Below are 22,923 nucleotides of genomic sequence, written 5' to 3'. Positions count from 1 at the left end.
ACCTGTGCCCACACCTCCCCCCTCACTTCCATCCAAGGCCCCAAAGGATCCTTCCACTTCCAGCAGAGATTTTCCTGCACCTCCACACACATCATCTGCCATGTGCATTGCTGTGGTCTCCTCTACACTGGGGAAATAGGACGCCAACTTGCAGAACATTTCAGAGATTATCTCTGGGACACACACAGTTGAAGTGTGGCCGAGCACTTCAACTCCCACTCCCACTCTGCCAGGGAATTGCAAGTCCTGGGTTTCTTCCATTGCCAAATTCTAGCCATCCAATGCCTGGAGCAAGAACGTCTTGTCTTCCGCCTTGGGTCCCTCCAACCACATGGGATCAATGTTGATTTCGCCAGTTTCCTCATCACCCCACCCTCCACAATATCCCAGATCCAACACTCCACAACTCAGATCTGCCCTGTTGAACTATCATGCCCTCCATCTTCTTTCCCACCTGTCCTCTCCAACTTCTACTCCGACCTATCACTATCCCCCCCCCCACCTTCATCTACCTAACGCCTTCCCAGTAGCTATCTAGCATCTTTCAAAGAATGAAAAGCCAGCCTATTTTTGCAGATTGAAATAATATGATCAAGTTATTGTATTTTTAAATAATCACTTTTTGAAACTGCATTATTATCTTTTAATGGTTGCTGCTTCACACACATAGATACATGTCCAATTGCCACCAGACCCTTTACTGTGACACTCTCCATACTCTGTGCACCTTTTGCTGTGCACACGTAATATATGGGAAGAAGGTAAAGTTGTCATAATTGTACCAGATTATAGCACTGATCTCTCATTAGCGAGAGACAACAAGTTATGGTTTAACCTGAGGGTCACCATGCCTCGGCTGAAGACAGGGATAGAGAAAGAGAATCATTCCTGGGAAACTTAGCCAGTGCAGAAATTGATCCCACGCTGTTGGTGTCACTGCATCACACACCAGCCATATAGCCAACTGAGCCAATCAACTCTTCACCATTAATGCCTCCTAGTAATATTATTTTGACTTGTTACACAAACTATTACAAGCTTCTTTCTGCTATAAGCATGTTTTTTTTAACATTACTTAAAAATTTAGAAAACTCTCAGAATTGTCGAAGTCTGATAACAAAAGAAATTATACTATGCTCTTATGTAAATGCAGATAAAGCATCTTAAAATATAAATAATCCTCAAAGATTAACACAAATCTCCTGTCAACAGCAACTATAATGTCTGATAGACATTAGCTTCACCATCTGGAGAGAATCACAGCTATACTGCACTATTGTGGTTAAAATGATGGCAACAAACAGCATTACTCAGTTAGCTGGACTCCTGAGTTTAGCTGAAAATGATGAATTCCAATTTAATGGATCACATAATAGCCCAGAAAGAATGTTGACATTATTAGTGTTGAATCGTGTTCAATTTGAGTTTCCCTACCAACCTTTTGCTTGCTGACTTTTCTTGGCTCTTGCTAAATCAATGCCTAACTTTTGGAATTATTATTCTTGTTTTTAGCATTCACACCGACATCCTTGAGCTTGGCCCTTTCTGCACTTCTTACAGTCCTATACCTACCCAAGATACCTGTGCTCCTGTAATTCTGGCCTAGTGCACATACCCCTAATTTAAATCATTCCACCATGGACAGCTGTAGCTACTGAGAACCTAAACTCTGGAATTCTCCCCACAAATCTTTCTCCATCTCTTTCTCCTTTACCATGCTTTTAGTTATCTGCTTTAACATCTCTCTTCTGTTTTATATTCTTGCACAGCATGTCACTGGTATGCCAGTATTTATTGCCTCAGTCAGCTGGTTGGACAGTTGGTGTGAGTTCAATTCCCAACACCAGCCGAGATTACAATGAAGGACTCTCCTTCTTAACCTTCTTAACCTTCTTAACCTCTCACCTCAGGCTAAATCACTGCCAGTTGTCTCTCTCTAATGAGAGAGCAGCTCTAACATCTGGTAAGACAATGGTGACTTAAAGAGATATTGTCAGCAGTCTTGATTACTTGCTAAAAAGCATCCTCTGAAGTATATACTATAGTAACATTGATGATGTAGTAAGTGGATGCTTAAGTGTAACAACCTTTCATCACATTATGAATAATAATGACCCAGATATTTTTCGGACTGATTTTTTAAAAGTAATTCTAAATAAATCAAGTATACTTTTTGGGAGTTTTATCCATAACACCAAAAAAAAGTAAGTTAGTTTCTTTTAACTGCCAGTCCCATATGCAGATTGCTATTACTGTGCTCATATCCTCAAAACAGATAACTTCTTTATACCTATATTATCTAGGTATTCCATAAGTATAATGGCACAGAAAAATACCTCAGATTTGATTTTCCCTAAGAAATTTGGTGCAGTATATATTAAGATCTAAGCATCTTGTTACATTTCCCTCATGGTTTGGGAGGTGTAAATAAAGTCAGGTCAGTGACAGTTGCCTGCTGTTGGTCCATATAGTGAGAATTTATCAGTGCAATACACAACAAAAAGATAATGAGACAGGTATGGGATTTATTTTCATCTTTCATACATTGATTCTTGAAATTTGTAAAATTGAATTTGAGGAACTACTGTCTCCTCCAAATTCGCTGAATGTACTATTGTTGTAATACTATCACTTGAGGAGCGATGCCCCTTTGATAAGATCAACATATGTATGAGCCAAAAACCTAGATATCATCATATGACCAGAGGCCATGTATTGTAGTACCCTAGACAAAGCATGTGTTGAGAGATTATTCTTTAATATCTGTATCAGTTCTGGTGTAAATGAATCCACCAAACATTTTCATGTCGACAGAATCCACGTACATCATTTATGTTACATAGGTAGCAGAAACAATCACCACAGGATGGCGAAAGGAGTCTGCTTCTTTCAAAAGAAGGCAGTGACAGAGCTTAAAGACTTCCAGGAGAAACAGCAGGCAAAGTACAAAAACACTCCAGAAGTCAAACATCCCACAGCACAAAAAGTAGAAGGAAACAAGTACAGAAAACAGAAGAGGACAAGCTTTTCTTCATTGGGCCTAACAAACCTGTGCAGACAGCCAGCTGACTCAGGACCACTGTACTTAAAATTTAATGGACTGGCAGGAGTCATCCTGCACAGAACACAGAGTAAGTACACCTAACTTCAACCAAAACAAAAACAACTGGCTGCAATCAGAAACAGTGCACAGTTAATAGAACAAGACTTAAAATAGGTTGTATGTCAATAAGAGAAAGGGAACATTAAATATAGTACTGAAAGCACAGTGATTAGCACTGCTGCCTCACAGCACCAGAGTCCTGGATTTGATTCCTGCCTGTCTGTGTGGAGTTTGCACATTCTCCCTGTGTCTGCATGGGTTTCCTCCAGGTGCTCTGGTTTCCTTCCACTGTCCAAAGATGTGCACGTCAAGTGAATTGGCCATTCTAAATTGCCCAGAGTGTTAGGTGTGTTAGTCAGGGGTAAATATAGGGTAGGAGAATGGGTTTGGGTGGGTTTCTCTTCGGAGGGGCGGTGTGGACTTGTTGGGCCGAAGGGCCTGTTTCCACACTGTAGAGAATCTAATCTAATCAAAAAGCACATGAAAAGTGTGCAAAAATGTAGAGTGAAAAAAGCTGAGAGCAGAGTAGAACTACTGCTGAACGCACATATGGAATAACATTCCCTCTAAACTGTGTGACTGCACAGCCATTCCAATATTCCATGTAGGGCTGGGGAGTGCCGATATAGACTGCTGTGTTAACATGTAGTTCTCGAAGTGGCAATTGCACATGGACCTTGGAGATCCACACAGAAGAACAATGTTTATAGGGAACACTGATATGAAGTACCTGTATAGCAACAAGAGAACTAAAACATCCTGCATATCATTATTACAATAAAAGGCTGCCAAATTTGTCAGCATGAACTGGAAGACAATGCATCTTCTATCTAACTATGCGGCATTGAAAATGTAATTACCAAACCAATTAAATAGGCACTGAAAGTACTTATAGAAGTTGACAACGGGGGGGTTATACAGAAACAATATTCCGGGTAATCCAAGATGGAGGACGGGAAAAATTTCTGGCTGTAAGAGACTGCTCCTTTTTTGTGGTATTTTAGGTGTTGAAGGTGATTCCCTTGAATTTCAGAACCAGCAATTACTGTTTTATATGCTGTTGCATTGTTTTGGAACTTTAGAGGAAAAATAAGTCAAAACAAAGGTACTTTTAAAATGGAGAGAGACAGACAAAGGCAGCACATGGTCAGGTCAGTGCAGGAGAGAGAGAGGGAAAGAAATCCACATTACAAACTGACTCAGCAGTGAACCTGCGCAGGTACTGCCTTTGCTGTTTGAATTCACGTATCACTGACATCAGAGTGTGTCTCAGAAAATTAACAAATAGTAAAATTCACTGATCTTGGAGGAACCTGTTTGGGAAAGATCACGGCACAGAAACAGATAAGTGAATAGTTTTAAATGTGGCCTTGCTGTGAGTCTGCAGTAGTGATAGAGAAGGTTTTTTCTTGTTTATATGTTTTATTGAGACATTAGATTAAGATTAGATTCCCTCCAGTGTGGAAACAAGCCCTTCGATCCAACCAGTCCACACCGGCTCTCCAAAGAGTAACCCACCCAGACCCATTTCCCTCTGACTAATGCACCTAACACTATGGGCAATTTAGCACGGCCCATTCACCTGACTTGCACATCTTTGGACTATGGGAGGAAACTGGAGCACCCAGAGGAAACGTTCACAGACACGGTGAGAATGCACAAACTCCACACAGACAGTCGCCCAAGGCTGGAATCGAACCTGGGATCATGGTGCTGTGAGGCAGCAGTGCTAACCACTGAGCAACCGTACCGCCTGTATGTCTCTTGATTAAACTTAAAAATATAAGCCGTAAGTATTAAGTTAGCCTGGAGCCATGTTTTGTACAGAAATAAGACAGTACTGTTTTCTGGGTCTGTAGTTTGAAAGAAGCAAAATGGCCTCGAGTAGAGGCTCTCTTCTTGTCGTATGTGGGAATTTCGAGAGAGTTTACATGTTACTGAGGATTATACCTGCAATAAATACTGTTGGTACCGAATCCTATCAGATCAAATTGGTCAGATGGAGCGACAGTTAGAGGCAATGAGGAATATACAACAGCAAGGGGGTGTGATGAATGGCAGTTATAGGAAGGGAGAAAGGTCACACATACAGTCACATAGACAGGTTAACTCTAGGAAAGGTAAGACAAGTAGGCAGGTAGTGCAGGAGTCTTCTGTGGCTATCCCCATTTCAAACAGGTATGCTGTTTTAGAAAATGTAGGGGATGATAGATTCTCAGGGGGATGTAACACAAACAGCCAAGTTTCTGGTATTGAGACTGGCTCTAATGCAATGAGGGGTACATCAGGTTCCATGAGATCAATTGTGTTGGGGGTCTTTAGTCCAAGGCACAGACAGATGTTTTTGAGGCCAGTAGCAAAAAATCTGAATGGTGTGTTGTCTCCCTGGTACCAGGATCAAGGATGTCTCAGAGAGGGTGCAGAATATTCTCAAGGGAGAGAGGGCCCAGCAGGAGATCATTGTACACTTTGGAACCAATGACATAGGAAGGGAAAAGGATGAGACACTGAAGGGAGAATATAAAAATTTAGGCAGGAATTTAAAAAGGAGGTCCTTGAGACTAGTAATATCTGGATTAATCTCGATACTATGAGCTAGTGAGGGTAGGAATAGGAGGATAGAGCAGATGAAGACATGGCTGAGGAGCTGGTGTATGGGAGAAGGATTCACATTTTTGGATCATTGGAATCTCTTCTGGGGTAGAAGTGACCTATACAAGAAGGGCAGATTGCACCTGAATAGGAAGGGGACTAATTGGCAGGGAGATTTGCTAGAGCTGCTCGGGACGATTTAAACTAGTAAGGTGGAGGGGTGGGCATGGGAGTGTGGGGGGGTGGGGAAGTGAGACTCGGACAGATAGTGAGAAAAGAGATCAATCTGAGACTGGTACAGTTGAGAAAAGAAAAGAGTCAAGCAGTCAGGGCAGGCAGGGACAAAGCAGAGGACAAGGCAGTACTGATAAAATAAACTGTATTTATTTCAATGCACGAGGCCTATCTGGGAAGGCAGATTAACTCAGGGCATGGTAAGGAACATAAGGGATAACATTATAGCTGTACCAATGGAGGATATCCCCAGAAATACATCCAGATAAGTTATTTGGGTGGAACAGAGAAATAAGAAAGGGATGATCACCTTATTGGGATTGTATTATAGACCCCCTAATCAAGAGTTGGAAATTGAGAAACAAATTTGTAAGGAGATCTCAGTTATCTGTAAGAATAATAGAGTGATTATAGTAGGGGATTTTAACTTTTCAAACATAGAGTGGGACAGCCATCCTATTAAGGGTTTAGATGGAGAGGAATTTCTTAAGTGTGTACAAGACAATTTTCTGATTCAATATGTGGATGTGCCTACTAGAGAAGGTACAAAACTTGACCTACTCTTGGGAAATAAGGCAGGGCAGCTGACTGAGGTGTCAGTGGGGGACCACTTTGGGGCCAGCGACCATAATTCTATTAGATTTAAAATAGTGATGGAACATGATAGGCCAGATCTAAAAACTGGTGGAAGGCTAATTTTGACGGTATTAGGCAAGAAGTTCCAAAAGCTGTTTGGGGGTAAATGTTTGCAGGTTTGCAGCTGGAAAATCGGAAGCCTTCAGAGATGAGATAATGAGAGTCCAGAGACAGCATATTCCTGTTAGCGTGAAAGGAAAGGCTGGTAGGTATAGGGAATGGTGGATGACTAAAGAAATTGACTGTTTGGTTCAGAAAAAGAAAGAAGCATATGTCAGGAAGAGTCAGGGTAGATCGAGTGTATCCTTATAAGAATATAAAGGCAATAGGAGTATACTTAAGGGGGAAATTAGTAGGACAAAAAGGGGACATGAATAGCTTTGACAAGTAGATTTAAGGAGAATCTAAAGGGCTTTTATAAATACATTAAGGACAAAAGAGTAACTCGGGAGAGAATAGGTCACCTCAAAGATCAGCAAGGCAGCCTTTGTGTGGAGTCGCAGGAGACTAGGGAGATACTAAATGAGTACTTTGCACCAGTGTTTACTGTGGAAAAGGACATGGAAGATATAGACTGTTGGGAAATCGATGGTAACATTTTGAAAAATGTCCATATTACAGAGGAGGAAATGCTGGACATCATGAAATGCATAAAAGTGGATAAATCATCAGGACCTGATCAGGTGTACTCTACAACGCTGTGAGAAGAAGTGACTGCTGGACCTCTATCATTGATAGTCACAGGTGAGGTGCTGGAATACTGCAGGTTGATTAATGTGGTGCCACTATTTAAGAAAGGTGGTAAGGACAAGCCAGGGAACTATGGACTGATGAACCTGATGTTGGTGGTGGGCAAGTTGTTGGAGGGAATCCTGAGGGACAGGACGTACATGGATTTGGAAAGGCAAGGACTGATTAGGGATAGTCAACATGGCTTTGTGCGTGGGAAATCATGTCTCACAAACTTGACTGAGTTGTTTGAAGAATTAACAAAGAGGATTGATGAGGGCAGTGTGGTGGACGTGATCTATATGGACTTCAGTAAGGCGTTTGACAAGGATCCTCATGGGAGACTGATTAACAAGGTTAAATCTCATGGCAGACAGGGAGAACTAGCCATTTATATACAGGGCTGGCTCAAAGGTAGAAGACAGAGAGTGGTAGTGGAGGGTTGCTTTTCAGACTGGAGACCTGTGAGCAGTGGAGTGCCACAAGAATCGGTGCTGGGCCCTCTACTTTTTATCATTTACATAAATGATTTAGATGTGAGCATAAGAGGTACAGTTAGTAAGTTTGCAGATGACACCAAAATTGGAGGTGTAGTGGACAGTGAAGAAGGTTACCTCAGAATACAACAGGATCTGGACCAGATGGGCCAATGGGCTGAGGAGTGGCAGATGGAGTTTAATTCAGATAAATGCAAGGTGCTGCATTTTGGGAAAGCAAATCTTAGTAGGACTTATGCACTTAATGGTAAGGTCCTAGGGAGTGTTGCTGAACAAAGAGACCCTGGAGTGCAGGTTCATTGCTCCTTGAAAGTGGAGTCGCAGGTAGATGAGATAGTGAAGAAGGTGTTTGGTATGCTTTCCTTTATTTGTCAGAGTATTAAGTACAGGAGTTGGGAGGTCATGTTGTGGCTGACAGGACATTGGTTAGGCCACTGTTGGAATATTGCATGCAATTCTGGTCTCCTTCCTATCGGAAGGATGTTGTGAAACTTGAAAGGGTTCAGAAAAGATTTACAAAGATGTTGCCAGGGTTGGAGGATCTGAGCTATAGGGAGAGGCTGAACAGGCTGGGGCTGTTTTCCCTGGGCCATCGGAGGCTGAGGGGTGACCTTATAGAGATTCCAAAAATCATGAAGGGCATGGATAGGATAAATGGCAAGGTTTTTTCCTTCGGTTCAGGGAGTCCAGAGCTAGAGGGCATAGGTTTAGAGTGAGAGGGGAAAGATATAAAAGAAGCCTAAGGGGCAACACTTTCATGCAGAGGGTGGTATGTGTATGGAATGAGCTGCCAGAGGAAGTGGTGGAGGCTGGTACAATTGCAACATTTAAAAGGCATCTAGATGGGTATATGAATAGGAAGAGTTTGAGGGATTGGGACAGGTGCTGGCAGGTGGGACTAGTTTGGATTGGGATATCTGTTCGGCATGGACGAGTTGAACCGAAGGGTCTGTTTCCGCTCTGTACATCTCTGTGGCTCTATGACTCTATCTGAAGAGGACCAGAACGATCCTACATGGATATGGAAAGTGCTAGAAAATCAGCTATGTGTAAAGTCAATTTCAGAAGTCTTTGCTTAGGATTGATGTTCTCCCGGCAATAGTTATCGAAATTAATAGCTCACTATGATAGTAGATTTCATTACAACAGTCGCACATGTGAGTTTTCAGAGATGGTACTATCAGAGCAAATAATAGAGGTGATCATTGTCTCAGCACCTATTTAAGTATTCCAAAAGAACTCTTGGGAAAAAAAAGAACATTCACAGCACTAATGCATTGCTACCTGATGACAAGAAACCACAAATTCAGTGCAGACGACAATAGCAGCTGAAAGCACCAAGTGCAGCTAACAGTATCATCAATAGGTCACAAAAAGTAAGCTAGTGATAAGTTTGGTGTATGGACCACAAAGATGTTGTGCATTTCAAGATCAATGCGAGACACGCAGTAGAAAATAGCACTGGGCTCACCTCTGCAGGAAATCTGGCTTCAAAGACATAGCCTAAAGTCACAACAGGACACAATCAAACAGATGACTGGTAAAGCTGTACGGCAATGGCAGTAACTCGTGGGTCAGTGAACAGCATAAAAGTACTCTGATACACAAAGTTCACAGCAAGACACGTCTGAGATGAGATCCAGAGTGGAACAATTTCCAATCAGGGGTGAACAGGCATTCCACATTGTACCCACACAGTGTATTACATTCACCAAGTCAAGCAATTTGAACCTTTATCCACAATCAAGCAATGCCGTATTCCCAAAGAAAACTTGTAAACACAGACTCAAAACCAAGACAGCAGAGCTAGTGCAAATATTCTAACAGTCTGCATTCCGAAATAGATGTAACTGAATTGTTGGAAGTCAATAGTACAACTGACAACTGCTAAATTAACAATACAATGGGTTGCCTTCCCTTGCAGCAATGGAAATTCAGCATGGAACCCACAAACATTTTACCTGCAAGAAACAAGTGCAGCAGCAGTGTCAGAACTACCAACATGTACATATCTCAACATTCTGACTATCCCTGAGATCACCAAGTTACCTAAGATAGCAACTGAGACCAAGAATACTCAAATTAAGTCTGTCCAAGTTTTGCAACAGTCATACTTGGATAGATTCAACATCAGTGGAGATTTCAGAGGTGATACCATATTAAACTTTAGAGAAGATACAGTTTTATCAAGCCTACTTTTCAAAATGTGTATTACTCACAGGCAATAAAAGTCTAAGCGCGAGCTGGATGACATGGAATGTAATAGCATCATGAACATTGTCGCACATACTGGTGTGGTTCATGTATGTGCACACTAAATAAGAGATAGTACAATTATGATTTATGTTTAAATCTGAGAATTCTAAACCTGTACTCAACTGGATTCCCACCCAAGATTCTAACAATAGTGGAGTTTAATCCCAATTTCAAGCTGGATTTCAAAATTGGACATTGATTGGTACACTTAGAGTTTATGGAGTCAAAGAGATGTACAGCACGGAAATGGACCCTTTGGTCCAACTTGCGCATGCCGACCAGATATCCCAAACTAATCCAGTCCCATTTGCCAGCATTTGGCCCATATTCCTTTAAACCCTTCCTATTCACATACCAAACCAGTTGCCTTTTTAATGTTGTAATTGCACCAGCCTCCACCACTTCCTCTGGCAGCTCATTCCATACACGCACCACCCTGTGCGTGAAAAAGTTGCCCTTTTGGTCCTTTTAAAAACTTTCCCTCTTACTCTAAACTATGCTATCTAGTTCTGAACTCTCCTACCCAGGCAAAAGATCTTGTCTATTTATCCTATCCATGCCCCTCATGATTTTATAAACTTCTATAAGGTCACCCCTCAACCTCCAACGCTCCAGGGAAAATAGTGCCAGCCTATTCAGCCTCTTCCAAACCTCAAATTCTCTAACCCTGACAACATCCCTGTAAATCTTTTCAGAACTCTTTCAAGTTTCACAACATCCTTCTGATTGGAGAGAGACCACAACGGCACACAATATTCCAAAAGTGGTCTAGTCAATGTCCTGTACAACTGCAACATGACCTCCCAACTCCTCGATGCTCTCACCAATAAAGGAAAGCATACCAAATGCCTTCTTCACTATCCGATCCAACTGTGACTCCACTCTCAAAGAACTACAAATCTACACTCCAAGGTCTCTTTGTTGAGCAAAGCTCCCGTGATGTGGAGGAGCCGGTGTTGGACTGGGTTGGACAAATTTCTGTGTCTTGTGGTCCTGCTCCATAACCACCTGATGAAGGAGCAGCGCTCTGAAAGCTAGTGCTTCCAAATAAACCTGTTGGGCTATAATCTGGTGTAGTGTGATTTTTAACAAGGACCTTATCACTATGTGTATATGTCCTGCCCTGATTTGCCTTTTCAAAGTGCAGCACTTCACATTTGTCTAAATGCAGCACTTCATCTACCACTCCTCAGCTCATTGGCCCTTCTGATCAAGATCCCATTGTACTCTGAGGTAAACTTCTTGCTGTCCACTACACCTCCAATTTTGGTGTCTTCTGCAAACTTACAAACTATACCTCCGGTGTTCACATCCAAATCATTTATATAAATGACAAAAAACAGTGGACCCAGCATTGATGCTTGTGACACTCCACTGATCACAGGACTTCAGTCCATAAAGCAACTCTCCACCACCACCCTCTGTCTACTACTTTCGAGCCAGTTCTGTATCCAAGTAGCTAGTTCTTCCTGTAATCCATGTGACCTAACCTTGCTAACCAGTCTACCATGAGGAACCTTGTCGAACGCCTTACTGAAGTCCATGTAGATCACGTCCACTGCTCTGCCCTCATCAATCCTCTTTCTTACTTCTTCAAAAAACTCAGTCAAGTTCATGAGACATGATTTCTCACAAAGTTACTATCTTCAGAACACCATCTGCAAGATGCTGCTCCCAAAGACAACCTTTCCAGGAGTATATGGGCAGAATTATAGAGAGTACATCTGGATGTATAGTATTGCTGTGATATGGCAATAACAGGCAAAAACAAGGAAGATCATAATCGGAACCTTCACTCACTGTTATTTGTAGCTCAACACAAAGGATTTATATTCAACAGCAAAAATATCAGATTAAAATAGGATCAATTTTTTTGTGTCTGTATGTATTCAGGTTGTAAAATCCAGTCCAACTCAGTTAAGTCGAAGATGTAAGATGAATACCTGCCTTCAAAGACAAAGAAGATTGATGGTGATGCCTTGGATTCTTCAATGTTTTGGCACCTTATATTCTGAACTTTTCTGACAAAACACCATCATTGAGAAAGCTCCTAAATAAAGATGTCTGTGTGGGTTTCCTCTTAATGCTCTGGTTTCCTCCCACAGTCCAAAGATGTGCAGTTTAGGTGGTTTGGTCATGCTAAATTGCCCATTGTGTCCAGGGATATGCAGGCTCGGTGGATTAGTCATGGGAAATGCGGGGTTATAGGGATATAGGGTGGGAGGTTGGATGTGTGTGGGATGCTCTTAGGAGGGTCAGTGTGAACTGGATGGGCCAAAAGGCCTGTTCCTACACTGTATGGATTCGATGAACCTATCTGTGATTAAAGTCTAGCAACATATATTGAAATCTCTCAAGCAAATCACATACAGTGGCTTCTGTTCCAAGACTATCTTTGATACACCAAAGATGAATTTTTGACTCCTTTCTCCTTCTTATCATTGTGCTTTTGCATGGTAACATCATCTGTCAATTTTATGAAATTTTATAAACAGTAATAAATCTTTTTCTATTGTTTCATCTTCTAATCAGTTTCTGTGTGTGAAGTTTTTCAGCACATGGCTGTGGCAAGCAATATGTGAGAAGTCCACCAAAGATTGCCTTGATGTTGGGAGCAACTTATTGCATCTTTTAACTCAATTCTGGCCTTTGAGGTGAGATTCTCACCAAGCAACAAAAATTGCCTATTAAACGGATTTTTTTGTGTTAACCACCTTATTCATTACACGGGTTGTTTTGTTAATATTTAACTGCCTAGTGGGACTTAATTCAACTATTGCTGGAATCTTGTGTGGGCATTCCTTTGAGGAGAGGTTGAGAATTCTCAAATCTAGACATATATGGTAATTGCACCATCTCTTCTTTAGTGCACATATAAATGAATGCAGTAATGCTTAGAACAGTTGATGCTATTACCTTCCATGTCATCCAGCTCGTACTTAAACTTTTCTTGTCTGTGAATGCTATCCTACCAACCACAGTGAGCAAACCAAACACTCCACATAAAAGTCAGAGCATTTACCCGGTGACTTCAACTAGTTATGAAGAGCCGTCAAGTTAATCACCACATACCAGCGGCTCAGGACATGATCCATGGACACAAGTCACATGCACACGTCCTCCATGGTCACCAACTCCTCAGGATCCTCATGGCACTTCTCCAATTCACTTCCAGGACACTTAAAAAGTGCTTGCATTGAAGAGTGTACTGACAATTAGCATCGAAAGGATGTTGCAAGGACACTTTGTGAGCAGGGACAGATACCTGGTTCATGGATTACAACATCTCAGTGCTATTCACTTGTTCTCTTAGAGCTCACTCACTTAGTGGCTACTTGTGTGTCCGCAGCATCTATGCCTTATTTTGTCATGCCATTACTATGAGCGTGTTGGTGATTTAACCGGTGACCAAAGGCACTCAGTCCTGCCATATTGACGTGTTCTTTTGTATAGACACACTGACAGATTGCTTGTTAGGCAGGATCTGTCCATGTATGGGCTACATCTTTTTGTACAGCACACTGAGATTTCAATCTAACGCCAAACACCGCAGCACATTTGTTCAACCATACACTCCTTTCAAAAGTGGGAGAGAGCTACTCCTCAGTCCAGTCAAGGAAGGACCACTATCAGTCAGGTGATCACAGTACCATCAGTTGCTGGCACAGTTCAAACACAATCCACGGTCTTGGTTAAGGTCAGGCATCAATTCAAGCCAGTCATGGTCAAATAGTATTTCTAACTACAGTCAGGAGTGGGCAAAAGTCAGTCCTGTAGGGTCATCACAAGCGGTTGGAGGAACTGAATATCCTCAGTTGGGGAGTTGCAAACACAGCAGTCAGGGGTCTGATCAAACTTGTCTAGAGGCCTCTCATCAAAGTCGGCCAGAGGCCTGTGGCAAAAACAGGCCTGAGCATCCATGGGTTAATCTTTGAGCAGTGTGCAAGGAGGGGTTCTATGGAGAAAGGGAGAGCTCATTGCTTAAGACAGAAGGAAAAGTGAATCAGGGGTCGCGGTGGAAAGCAGAAGCATGTGGTGAGGTCAAGACAAAGATAGTGACAAAGGCAGCACACACTCCTCCAGAAAGTGGTAACGTGGGCCATGTCTCCATCATTCCTTCAGCATCAGCCTCAGCATGTGCACCAACTTGATGAAGGTGCCACACTGGCTGATTGACCAAGACATTATATCAAGAAGGGAGTGTCCGACGTGCTTCAACCCCCTCCACATTCAGATCCACATAAACCAAGAAACTTATCACTGAATTCAGTAGAGCCACTGCAATACTTTAGACAATAGACAATAGACAATAGACAATAGATGCAGGAGTAGGCCATTCTGCCCTTCGAGCCTGCACCGCCATTCAATATGATCATGGCTGATCATTCCTAATTAGTATCCTGTTCCAGCCTTATCTCCGTACCCCTTGACTCCACTATCTTTAAGAGCTCTATCCAATTCTTTCTTAAAAGAATCCAGAGACTGGGCCTCCACTGCCCTCTGGGGCAGAGCATTCCACACAGCCACCACTCTCTGGGTGAAGTAGTTTCTCCTCATCTCTGTCCTAAATGGTCTACCCCGTATTTTTAAGTTGTGTCCTCTGGTTCGGCACTCCCCCATCAACGGAAATATGTTCCCTCCTGCCAGAGTGTCCAATCCTTTCATAAGCCTATACGTTTCAATCAGATCCCCTCTCAGTCTTCTAAACTCAAGGGTATACAAGCCCAGTCGCTTCAGTCTTTCCGTGTAAGGCAATCCTGGGGGTCTTATAACTGGGGGTCCTAGTTCAGGATTCTCTTCAGGTTAACATGCAGGTTCAGTTGGCAGTTAGGAAGGCAAATGCAATATTAGCATTCATTCCAAGAGGGCAAGAGTACAAGAACAGGGCGATACTACTGAGGCTGTATAAGGCTCTGATCAGACTGCTTTTGGATTACTAACAGCAGTTTTGGGCCCTGTATCCAAGGAAGGATCTGCTGACATTGGAAGGGGGCCAGAGGAAGTTTACAAGAATGATCCTGGGATGAAAGATTTGTCATATGAGAAGCACATGAGAACTCTGGGTCTATATTCAATGAAGTTTAGAAGGATGAGGGGAATTCCATTAAAACTTACAGAATAGTGACAGGTCTGGATAGAGTGGACATGGAGATGATGCCTCCACTAGTAGGAGAGACTAGGTTCTGAGGGCACAGCCTCAAAGTGAGGGCACAATCTTTAGAACTGAGATGAGGAGGAATTTCTTCAGCTAGAGCATGGTTAATGAACTCATTGCCGCAGAGGGCTATGGAAGCCAAGTCATTGAGTATATTTAAGACAGAGATAGATAGGTTCTTGATTAGTAAGAGGCTATAAGGTTACAGAGAAAAGGCAGGAAAAGTGGGTTGAGAAATATTTCTGCCATGATCGATTGGCAGAGCAGACTCGATGGGCCAAATGGCCTAATTCTGTTTATATTTCTTACGATCCTATGACAGGTGCCATCTAAAGTGGGCATTTAGGTTATTTTGATGAGATGCAGCTAAGGCCAGGTAAACTGTTTGGCCTGGTGGTTAAACAGTGACTGAGATAAGAGAATACAGTTGTACGTCTGATGGAGTATCCATCAGGTCGGCTGTGCACTGTGAATGATGTAGCTGGTGTGTCATTACGTGGCTGGTGAATGGCAATACTGGATTGCTAAGACTTGTCTGGATGTAGAGCAACACTGGATTGCCAACACTTGTATGAGTGCATAGCTTCCTTTTAAAAATATTGCAAGCACTAGGGATGCCAGTCCTTTGGCAGATATCTAGAGAGGGAATACGTGGGAATAGCCAGTGGTAAAATGGGGCTAAAATCAGGCAGGAGGATGCCATATAAGTAGGTAGGTTCGTAATGTGATGAGTTTGGTGGAATACAACAAAGATCTTATTAGACTGTGCAGAGAGAAAGCCCTCCTAAAACTTGATGAAACTGACAGTTAGGCAAAAAGAATAAGATTCAGCCCTGCATGTTTTCATGTTCCAAGGTGCACTCATAATAAAACCAATTATCCATTTTCAAGTTTATCACATAACAAGTGGAAATCTCTTTTTACATTTGCAATCTCACACTCCAGCCAAGTGGTTGCACTGATATTACATCAATTTGAAGAAGTTAAATGTCAGACAACACAAGGTTATTGTAAAACAGGTTTATTTGGAAGCACTAGCTTTTGGAGTGCTGCTCCTTCATCAGGTGCTTGTGGAGGTTAAGATCATGCTCACAGAATTTATAGCCAAAGAGTCCAGTGTCATGGAGATGTGAAACTGGACTCCTTTGGCTATAAATTCTGTGAGCATGATCTTAACCTTCACAATGACCTGATGAAGGAGCAGCACTCTGAAAGCCATTGCTTCCATATAAACCTGCTAGACTATAGCCTGGTGTTGTGTGATATTTAACTTTGTCCACCCAAGTCCAACACTGGCACCTCCAAATGAGTTTGAAAAGTAATAACTTCATATTATTATGAATAGTCAAAAAGAAAGTAGATAGTGATACCTCTGGAGAATTCCACAAAACCTGACACCCTCCTATGAAGTACAGTTTTGTTTCTATAATAAAACCAGCTTCCTTCTTTTCTATAAATTGATATTTTGCACATGGGATTTTGTAAAAATTCATTCAGTGGACATGAGCATTGCTGGCTGGTGATTTCTGAAATGCACCTTGTGGATTGTGCACACTGCTACTAGTGAGCTTCAGTGGAGTGAGTAGATGTTTGTGGATGTCTTGTGAGTCAGGTGGACAGCTTTTTCTTGGATTATGCCAAACTATTTCAGTGTTGTAGGAGCTGCACCCATTCAGGTAAGTGGGGAATATTCCATCACACTCCTGACTTGTGCCTTGTAGATGGTGGATAGGTTTTGGGGAGTCAGGAAATCAGTTACTCACCGCAGTATTCCTAGCCTCTGACCTGCTGTTGTCACTATTGTGTTTATACAGTGAGTCCAGTTTACTTTCTGGTCTATGGTAACGCCTAGGATGTTGATTGTAGGGGATTCAATGATTGTCATGTCATTGAGAGTCAAGGTCCAGTAGATGGTTTGTCTCTTATTAGAAATGGTTAGTGCATGGTTTTTGCTTCTTGTCAATTGTTAGCTCAAGCCTGCACATTGTCCAGGTCTTGTTGCATTCGAACACAGACTGCTTCAGTATCTGAGGACTCACAAATGGTGCTAACCATTGCAATCATCGGTAAACATCCTCACTTCAGACTTTATGATGGAGGGAAGGTCATTGATGAAACAGCTGAATATGGTTGGGCATAGGACACTACCTCGAGGAACTAAGGCAGAGATGTCTTGGATCTGAGATGACTAACCTCCAACAACTGCAACCATCTTCCTAGGTGCCAGTTATGATTCCTACCCTCTGAGAGATTTTCCCCCCGATTCCCATTGACTCTGATTTTGCTCAGGCTACTTGACTTCATGCTCAGTCAGTTACAGACTTGATTTCAAAGGCTGTCATTTGCACACTCCTGGAATCTTTTTGAAAATCCAAATACTTTCCATCTACAATATACCATTACCCATGAGCTTAGTTGCCTCTTAAAGAGTTCTTCTGAATACTGAAATAAAGCAACTACTCCCAAAGATCTCCATACTCATTAATTGTGCAATGTTAACATATGCCAATTGTTGTTAAGCATTTCCTTTACATGCACCTTCCACCCCACCAACCTCCGGATACAATGCATCATCCTCCACCATTTCTACCACTAAAGTCAGACTCCTGCACCAAAGATATTTCTTCCCTCCCCAGCCCTAACTGCTATTCCCTCCGCAACTCCCTTGTTCGGTCCACACTGCCTCCCCCCCCCCCCCCCGCCCCACCAACCCAACTTCCACTCCCAGTATCTTCCCTTGGCACTGCAAAAGGTGTAAAACCTGTGCCCACACCTTCCCCCACACCTGCATCTAAGGCCCCAGGGATCCTTCCACATCTGGCAGAGGTTTTCCTGCACTTCCAAGCACCTCATCTACTGTCTCAGTTACTCTCGATGTGGTCTCCTCTACACAGGGGAGACAAGATGCCAACTTGCGGAACATTTCAGAGACCATCTCCAGGACACACATACCCAAAAGACCCCACCACTTTAACTTCTACTCTCACTCCACCAAGAACATGCAAGTCCTCGGCCTCCTTCACTGCCAAATTCTAACCACCTGACACCCGAAGGAAGAACGCCTTCTGTCTTGGAACCCTCCAACCACACTGAATCAATGTCAATTTCACCAGTTTCCTCATCTCCCCTCCCCCCACCATATCCCAGAATCAACCCTCCAACATGGCACTGCCTTTTTGAACTATCCTACCTGTCAATCTTCCTTCCCACCTATCTGCTCCAGCCTCCCTTCTGACCTACCACTATCACGTTCCTATCAGTCCATCTACCTCTTGCATTCCCAGCTACCTTCAGCCCAGCATCACCCCTGACCCCTCACCATTTATCTCTCAGCCCCTTGGGCTGCCACCTACCCACATTCTTGATGAAGAGCTTATGCTGAAACCTTGACTCTCCCTGCTCCTCGGATACTGCCTGACCGGCTGTGCTTTTCCAGCACAACAGTTTTCGACTCTGATCTTTCTCTTTCTCTGATCCTCACTTTCTCCAAGATACATTTCTTGGTTAATATTACTACGTATCAGCATGTTAGCAAGTACTAAAACAACCAGGAGAATAAAAACATACAAAGGTAAAATAGGACTAACAGTGAATCAGTCGAAGACGGTCGAAGGTTGATCTGAGGGACATCATTCTTTCAATGCAATATCGGAGGACCTCTCTAAGATGTCTCTTCACGGTCCCGAAACATGAATCGAGTTCACTGAATCAAAATTGGATTCACTTTGACTTGCTGTTCTCTTAGATACTCCCAAACGGCACAGTAATTGTTATAACCTGTGTGAAAGCGAATTTCAGAAAGCGAGCTGGGAGTCAAAGATTGAGAGCTTGAGAATTTCTACCTTCCCTTGTTCAAAAGATATCCCGGTTTGTCAGTACATGACTTCAGTTCCACGGTACAACATGAAATGACCGAAGTCAGCCGCCCTGGCAGCTTTTGCTTGTGAATATATGTTATGAGTAGTTTTGTTGTAAAGATACAGTAAGTGGGTAGCAAGGAAGTTATTGCTGGGTGTCGGCACTGGAGGAGCACATCACAAGTCTAACACAGGGCTGTGCAAGACTGGAAAGAAGCCACTTGAACCATATTAAAGTTCAGCATGTAAATCCACAGCAGTGTCAATTTGTACATCGAAATACGTTTTTATATTAAATCTACACTGAGACAAATCAAATAACCAACCCAATGGATAATTTTAGGAGTCTGTGGGGAGACTTCAAACACAGCAATAACTTTGTAAGAAACAAATATTGGCCAGAAACGAAGCACATGTACCTTCAATTGGGGGAATGTAACAATCTGTGGGCAGCAGAGATTATTTTGTTTCATTCTTACAAAGAGTGGAATCCCGGGGGAAGGGCACTAATTCAAAAAGAGCCGAACATCGAAAATGTTCCTTGAAGGAACCGGAAACATGACTTTATTTCACTCTTAAGCGGGTCTTTCTAAAGTTGGAGTAAGCTGCCACTTACTTTTGGTGCTCCTTTTCCGGGTCGGGAATGATGAAGAGTCCCTGCAGCTTCTCGTCCAGCTGCCCGCTGTAATTGCTTTGGAGAATGTACTGCTGTCCCGGCACTAGCTTCCCATCCAGTTCGATCACCAGGTAGTCGTGGCTAACTTCAAGCCAGATCTCTTGTATGTTGGGAACGGGCCGAGGGTCCAGCTGAGGAGAGTGGGCGCCTGCAGTGAGACTCAAGCCGGAGTAATTGAGGTTTCGGCTGTGAATCAGGAACACCTCGGTCTCCTCCAGACACATTACTGTCACATTAGCCTGGCCGATTAAAAAGTACAGATGGTCCTTGCCGGGATGCACCTGCTTTGGCCACAGCTCCAGCTGGTAGTAGATGGGCTGCAGGTTGCTCGGTAAACGGGTGTGATTCCATGGTCCCAGGCGCTCAGCTCCCGGCTGCATGGAGCTGCTGACGCTGGGGGGTTCCCGGGTGGCTGGGGTGACCTCTTGGGTTCTCTCAGCCCTCAGCTTGGCGTAAAGACCGACAAAGACGGTCAAAATCACCAGCAACGCCAAGACGAGGAAAGCGAAAAACACAGCCGCCTTCTTACTGAGGTAGAAGCCAGAGTTGGACTTTGGCCCCATCTCTGCTCGCTGGGTCCCTGTGACACCTTCCCCTTCCCCTGACTTCCTTCACATGTTAGTGAATGCCGTCATGAGAGAAGAATAGACTCGATCCCTTTCGGGCCAACATCCATCTGACTGGGAATCTGCATAGTTTTGGTGAGGTTACGTACAAACGCCCAGTAATATTGCTTTTTTTTTTACCAATGACAGAAAGCGCAGCCTTTTCAAAGAAAAACAACTTTCTGCTGTCTCTGAGCGCGGAGCTGATTCTGAAGGTACTCGAGTGCACTGTGTGAACAAACGGGCGAATGGGTGCGTCAAGTTATCCACACACAGGAAAAAAAACAACTGCAATTGAAAAGAAATTGGTTCACTCTACCATAAAGTGGCTGCGAATTGTAAGGATAAAGATTTAATGTCAATGGTCCCATTTTGGTTCCAGCGAACAGCTTTGCATAGCCACAGGGGGAGAGCGTGTCAGAGGGGGACATGCAGCTCGACTCATAATTTCAAGCTCCAGGCTAACCCCGAGAAATGGTTCAAATTCCAGTATTACATCTGGTGGCTTTCAAGTTCACTTATTGGCTCTGGAATTGAGAGCTACTTGCGGTGATAGCGTGTGAAGCATTCTATAATCATCGAATTATGCTGATGGAGGCCATTCGGCCCATTTAGTCCTCCCCTCCCATTTAGTCCTCCCCTATCATCCACCCTATCCCCATTACCCTGCGTTTCCTATGGCTAATCCACCTTCAATATCCCTGGACACTATGGACAATTTACCATGGCCAACCCATCAAACCTGCACATCTTCGGACTGTGGCAGAGACACAGGGCGAACGTGCAAACTCCGCAGCCACCCAGGGTTGCAATCAAGCCCAGGTCCCTGTGCTGTGAGGTAACAGTGCAAACCACTGATCTCAGTAAGGATGATGGGGATAGCCCTGATGGGGTTGAAATTGGAGTGCATGATAACTTACAAAGAAGAGCTGAAGCTATGCCCAACTTCTTCCAATTTGTAACAAGAACAGTGTCAGGCAACATAGTATTGCTGTTAAGGAGAGAAGGTGAATTTAAAGTCCAGAATTCACGAGATGGTTTGTTACCAGGGAAACTAAAGGTGAAGTTTAAGATAGCAAGGCTATGAGGTTGAACATTTTAAATGTGTGCTGAAAACTGTATTTTTGAGAAATTCTTTGGATATCTGAGATGATTGCCATCCTTGCATGTGTCAAAATACATTGAGAGTCATAGAGATGAACAGCACGGAATCAGACCCTTCAGTCCAACTCGTCTGTGCCGACTAGATATCCCAACCCAATCTAATTACATTTGCCAGCACTTGGCCCATATCCCTCTAAACCCTTCTTATTCAAACATCCATCCAGATGCCTTTTAAATGTTGCAATTGTACCAGCCTCCACCACTTCCTCTGACAGCTCATTCCATACACACAATACCCTCTATGTGAAAAAGTTGCCCCTTAGGTCATTTTTATATCTTTCCCCTCTCACCCTAAACCTATGCCCTCTAGTTCTGGACACCACCACCCCAGGGAAAAGACTTTTGTCTATTTATCCTATCCATGACCTTCATGATTTTATAAACCTTTATAAGGCCACCCCTCAGTCTCTGACACTCCAGGGAAAACAGCCCCAGCCTATTCAGCCTCTCCCTATAGCACAAATCCTCCAACCCTGACAACATCCTTGTAAATTTTTTCTGAACCTTTTCAAGTTTCACAACATCCTTCTGATAGCAAGACGACAAGAATTGCACACAATATTCCAAAAATGGCCTAATCAATGTCCTGTTACAGCTGCAACATTGACCTCCCAACTCCTGTATTCAATACGCTGACCAAGAAAGGAAAGCATACCAAATGCCTTCTTCACTATCCTATTTATGTGCGACTATACTTTCAAAGAACTATGAACCTGCACTCCAAGGTTTCTTTGTTCAGCAACACTCCCTAGGATTTTACCATTTAGAGTATAAGTCTTGCTCTGATTTGCTTTTCCAAAATGCAGCAACTTGCATTTATCTAAATTAAACTCTATCTGCCACATCTCAGCCCATTGGCCGATCTGATCAAGATCCCATTGTACTCTAAGGTAACCCTCTTTGCTGTCTGCTGCACCTCCAATTTTAGTGTCATCTGCAAACTTACTAACTATATCTCCTATGTTCACATCCAAATCATATATTTAAATGACAAAACGTAGTGGATGCAGCACCGATCCTTGTGGCACTCCATTGATCACAGGCCTCCAGTCTGAAAAGCAATCCTCCACCGCCACCCTCTATTTCTATCTTTGAGCCAGGTCTGTGTCCAAATGGCGAGTTCTCCCTGTATTCACTGTGATCTAGGTAAAAACAATGACTGCAGATGCTGGAAACCAGATTCTGGAATAGTGGCGCTGGAAGAGCACAGCAGTTCAGGCAGCATCCAAGGAGCTTCGAAATCAACGTTTCGGGCAAAAGCCCTTCACCAGGAATAAAGGCAGAGAGCCTGAAGTGTGTAGAGATAAGGTAGAGGAGGGTGGGGGTGGGGAGAAAGTAGCATAGAGTACAATGGGTGCGTGGGGGAGGGGATGAAGGTGATAGGTCAGGGAGGAGAGGGTGGAGTGGATAGGTGGAAAA

General features: G+C 43.2%; 1 protein-coding gene across 1 annotated transcript in view; it reads right to left on the bottom strand.

The window, feature by feature from the left end:
* Positions 1–20,626, bottom strand: part of LOC140485702 (aminopeptidase Q-like) — a 149,230-nt gene extending 128,604 nt beyond the window's left edge. Inside the window, exon 1 of the mRNA XM_072584132.1 lies at positions 19,676–20,626. Coding sequence (XP_072440233.1) covers positions 19,676–20,298 — 623 coding nt within the window. The 5' untranslated portion in view covers positions 20,299–20,626. The remainder of the gene's footprint in view (positions 1–19,675) is intronic.
* Positions 20,627–22,923: the final 2,297 nt, after the last annotated feature.

This window comes from Chiloscyllium punctatum, chromosome 2 (genome assembly GCF_047496795.1).
Source record: "Chiloscyllium punctatum isolate Juve2018m chromosome 2, sChiPun1.3, whole genome shotgun sequence".
Taxonomy (NCBI): Eukaryota; Metazoa; Chordata; class Chondrichthyes; order Orectolobiformes; family Hemiscylliidae; genus Chiloscyllium; species Chiloscyllium punctatum.
Note: the sequence above shows the minus strand (reverse complement) of the source record. Positions and strands in the feature narration are given on the sequence as shown.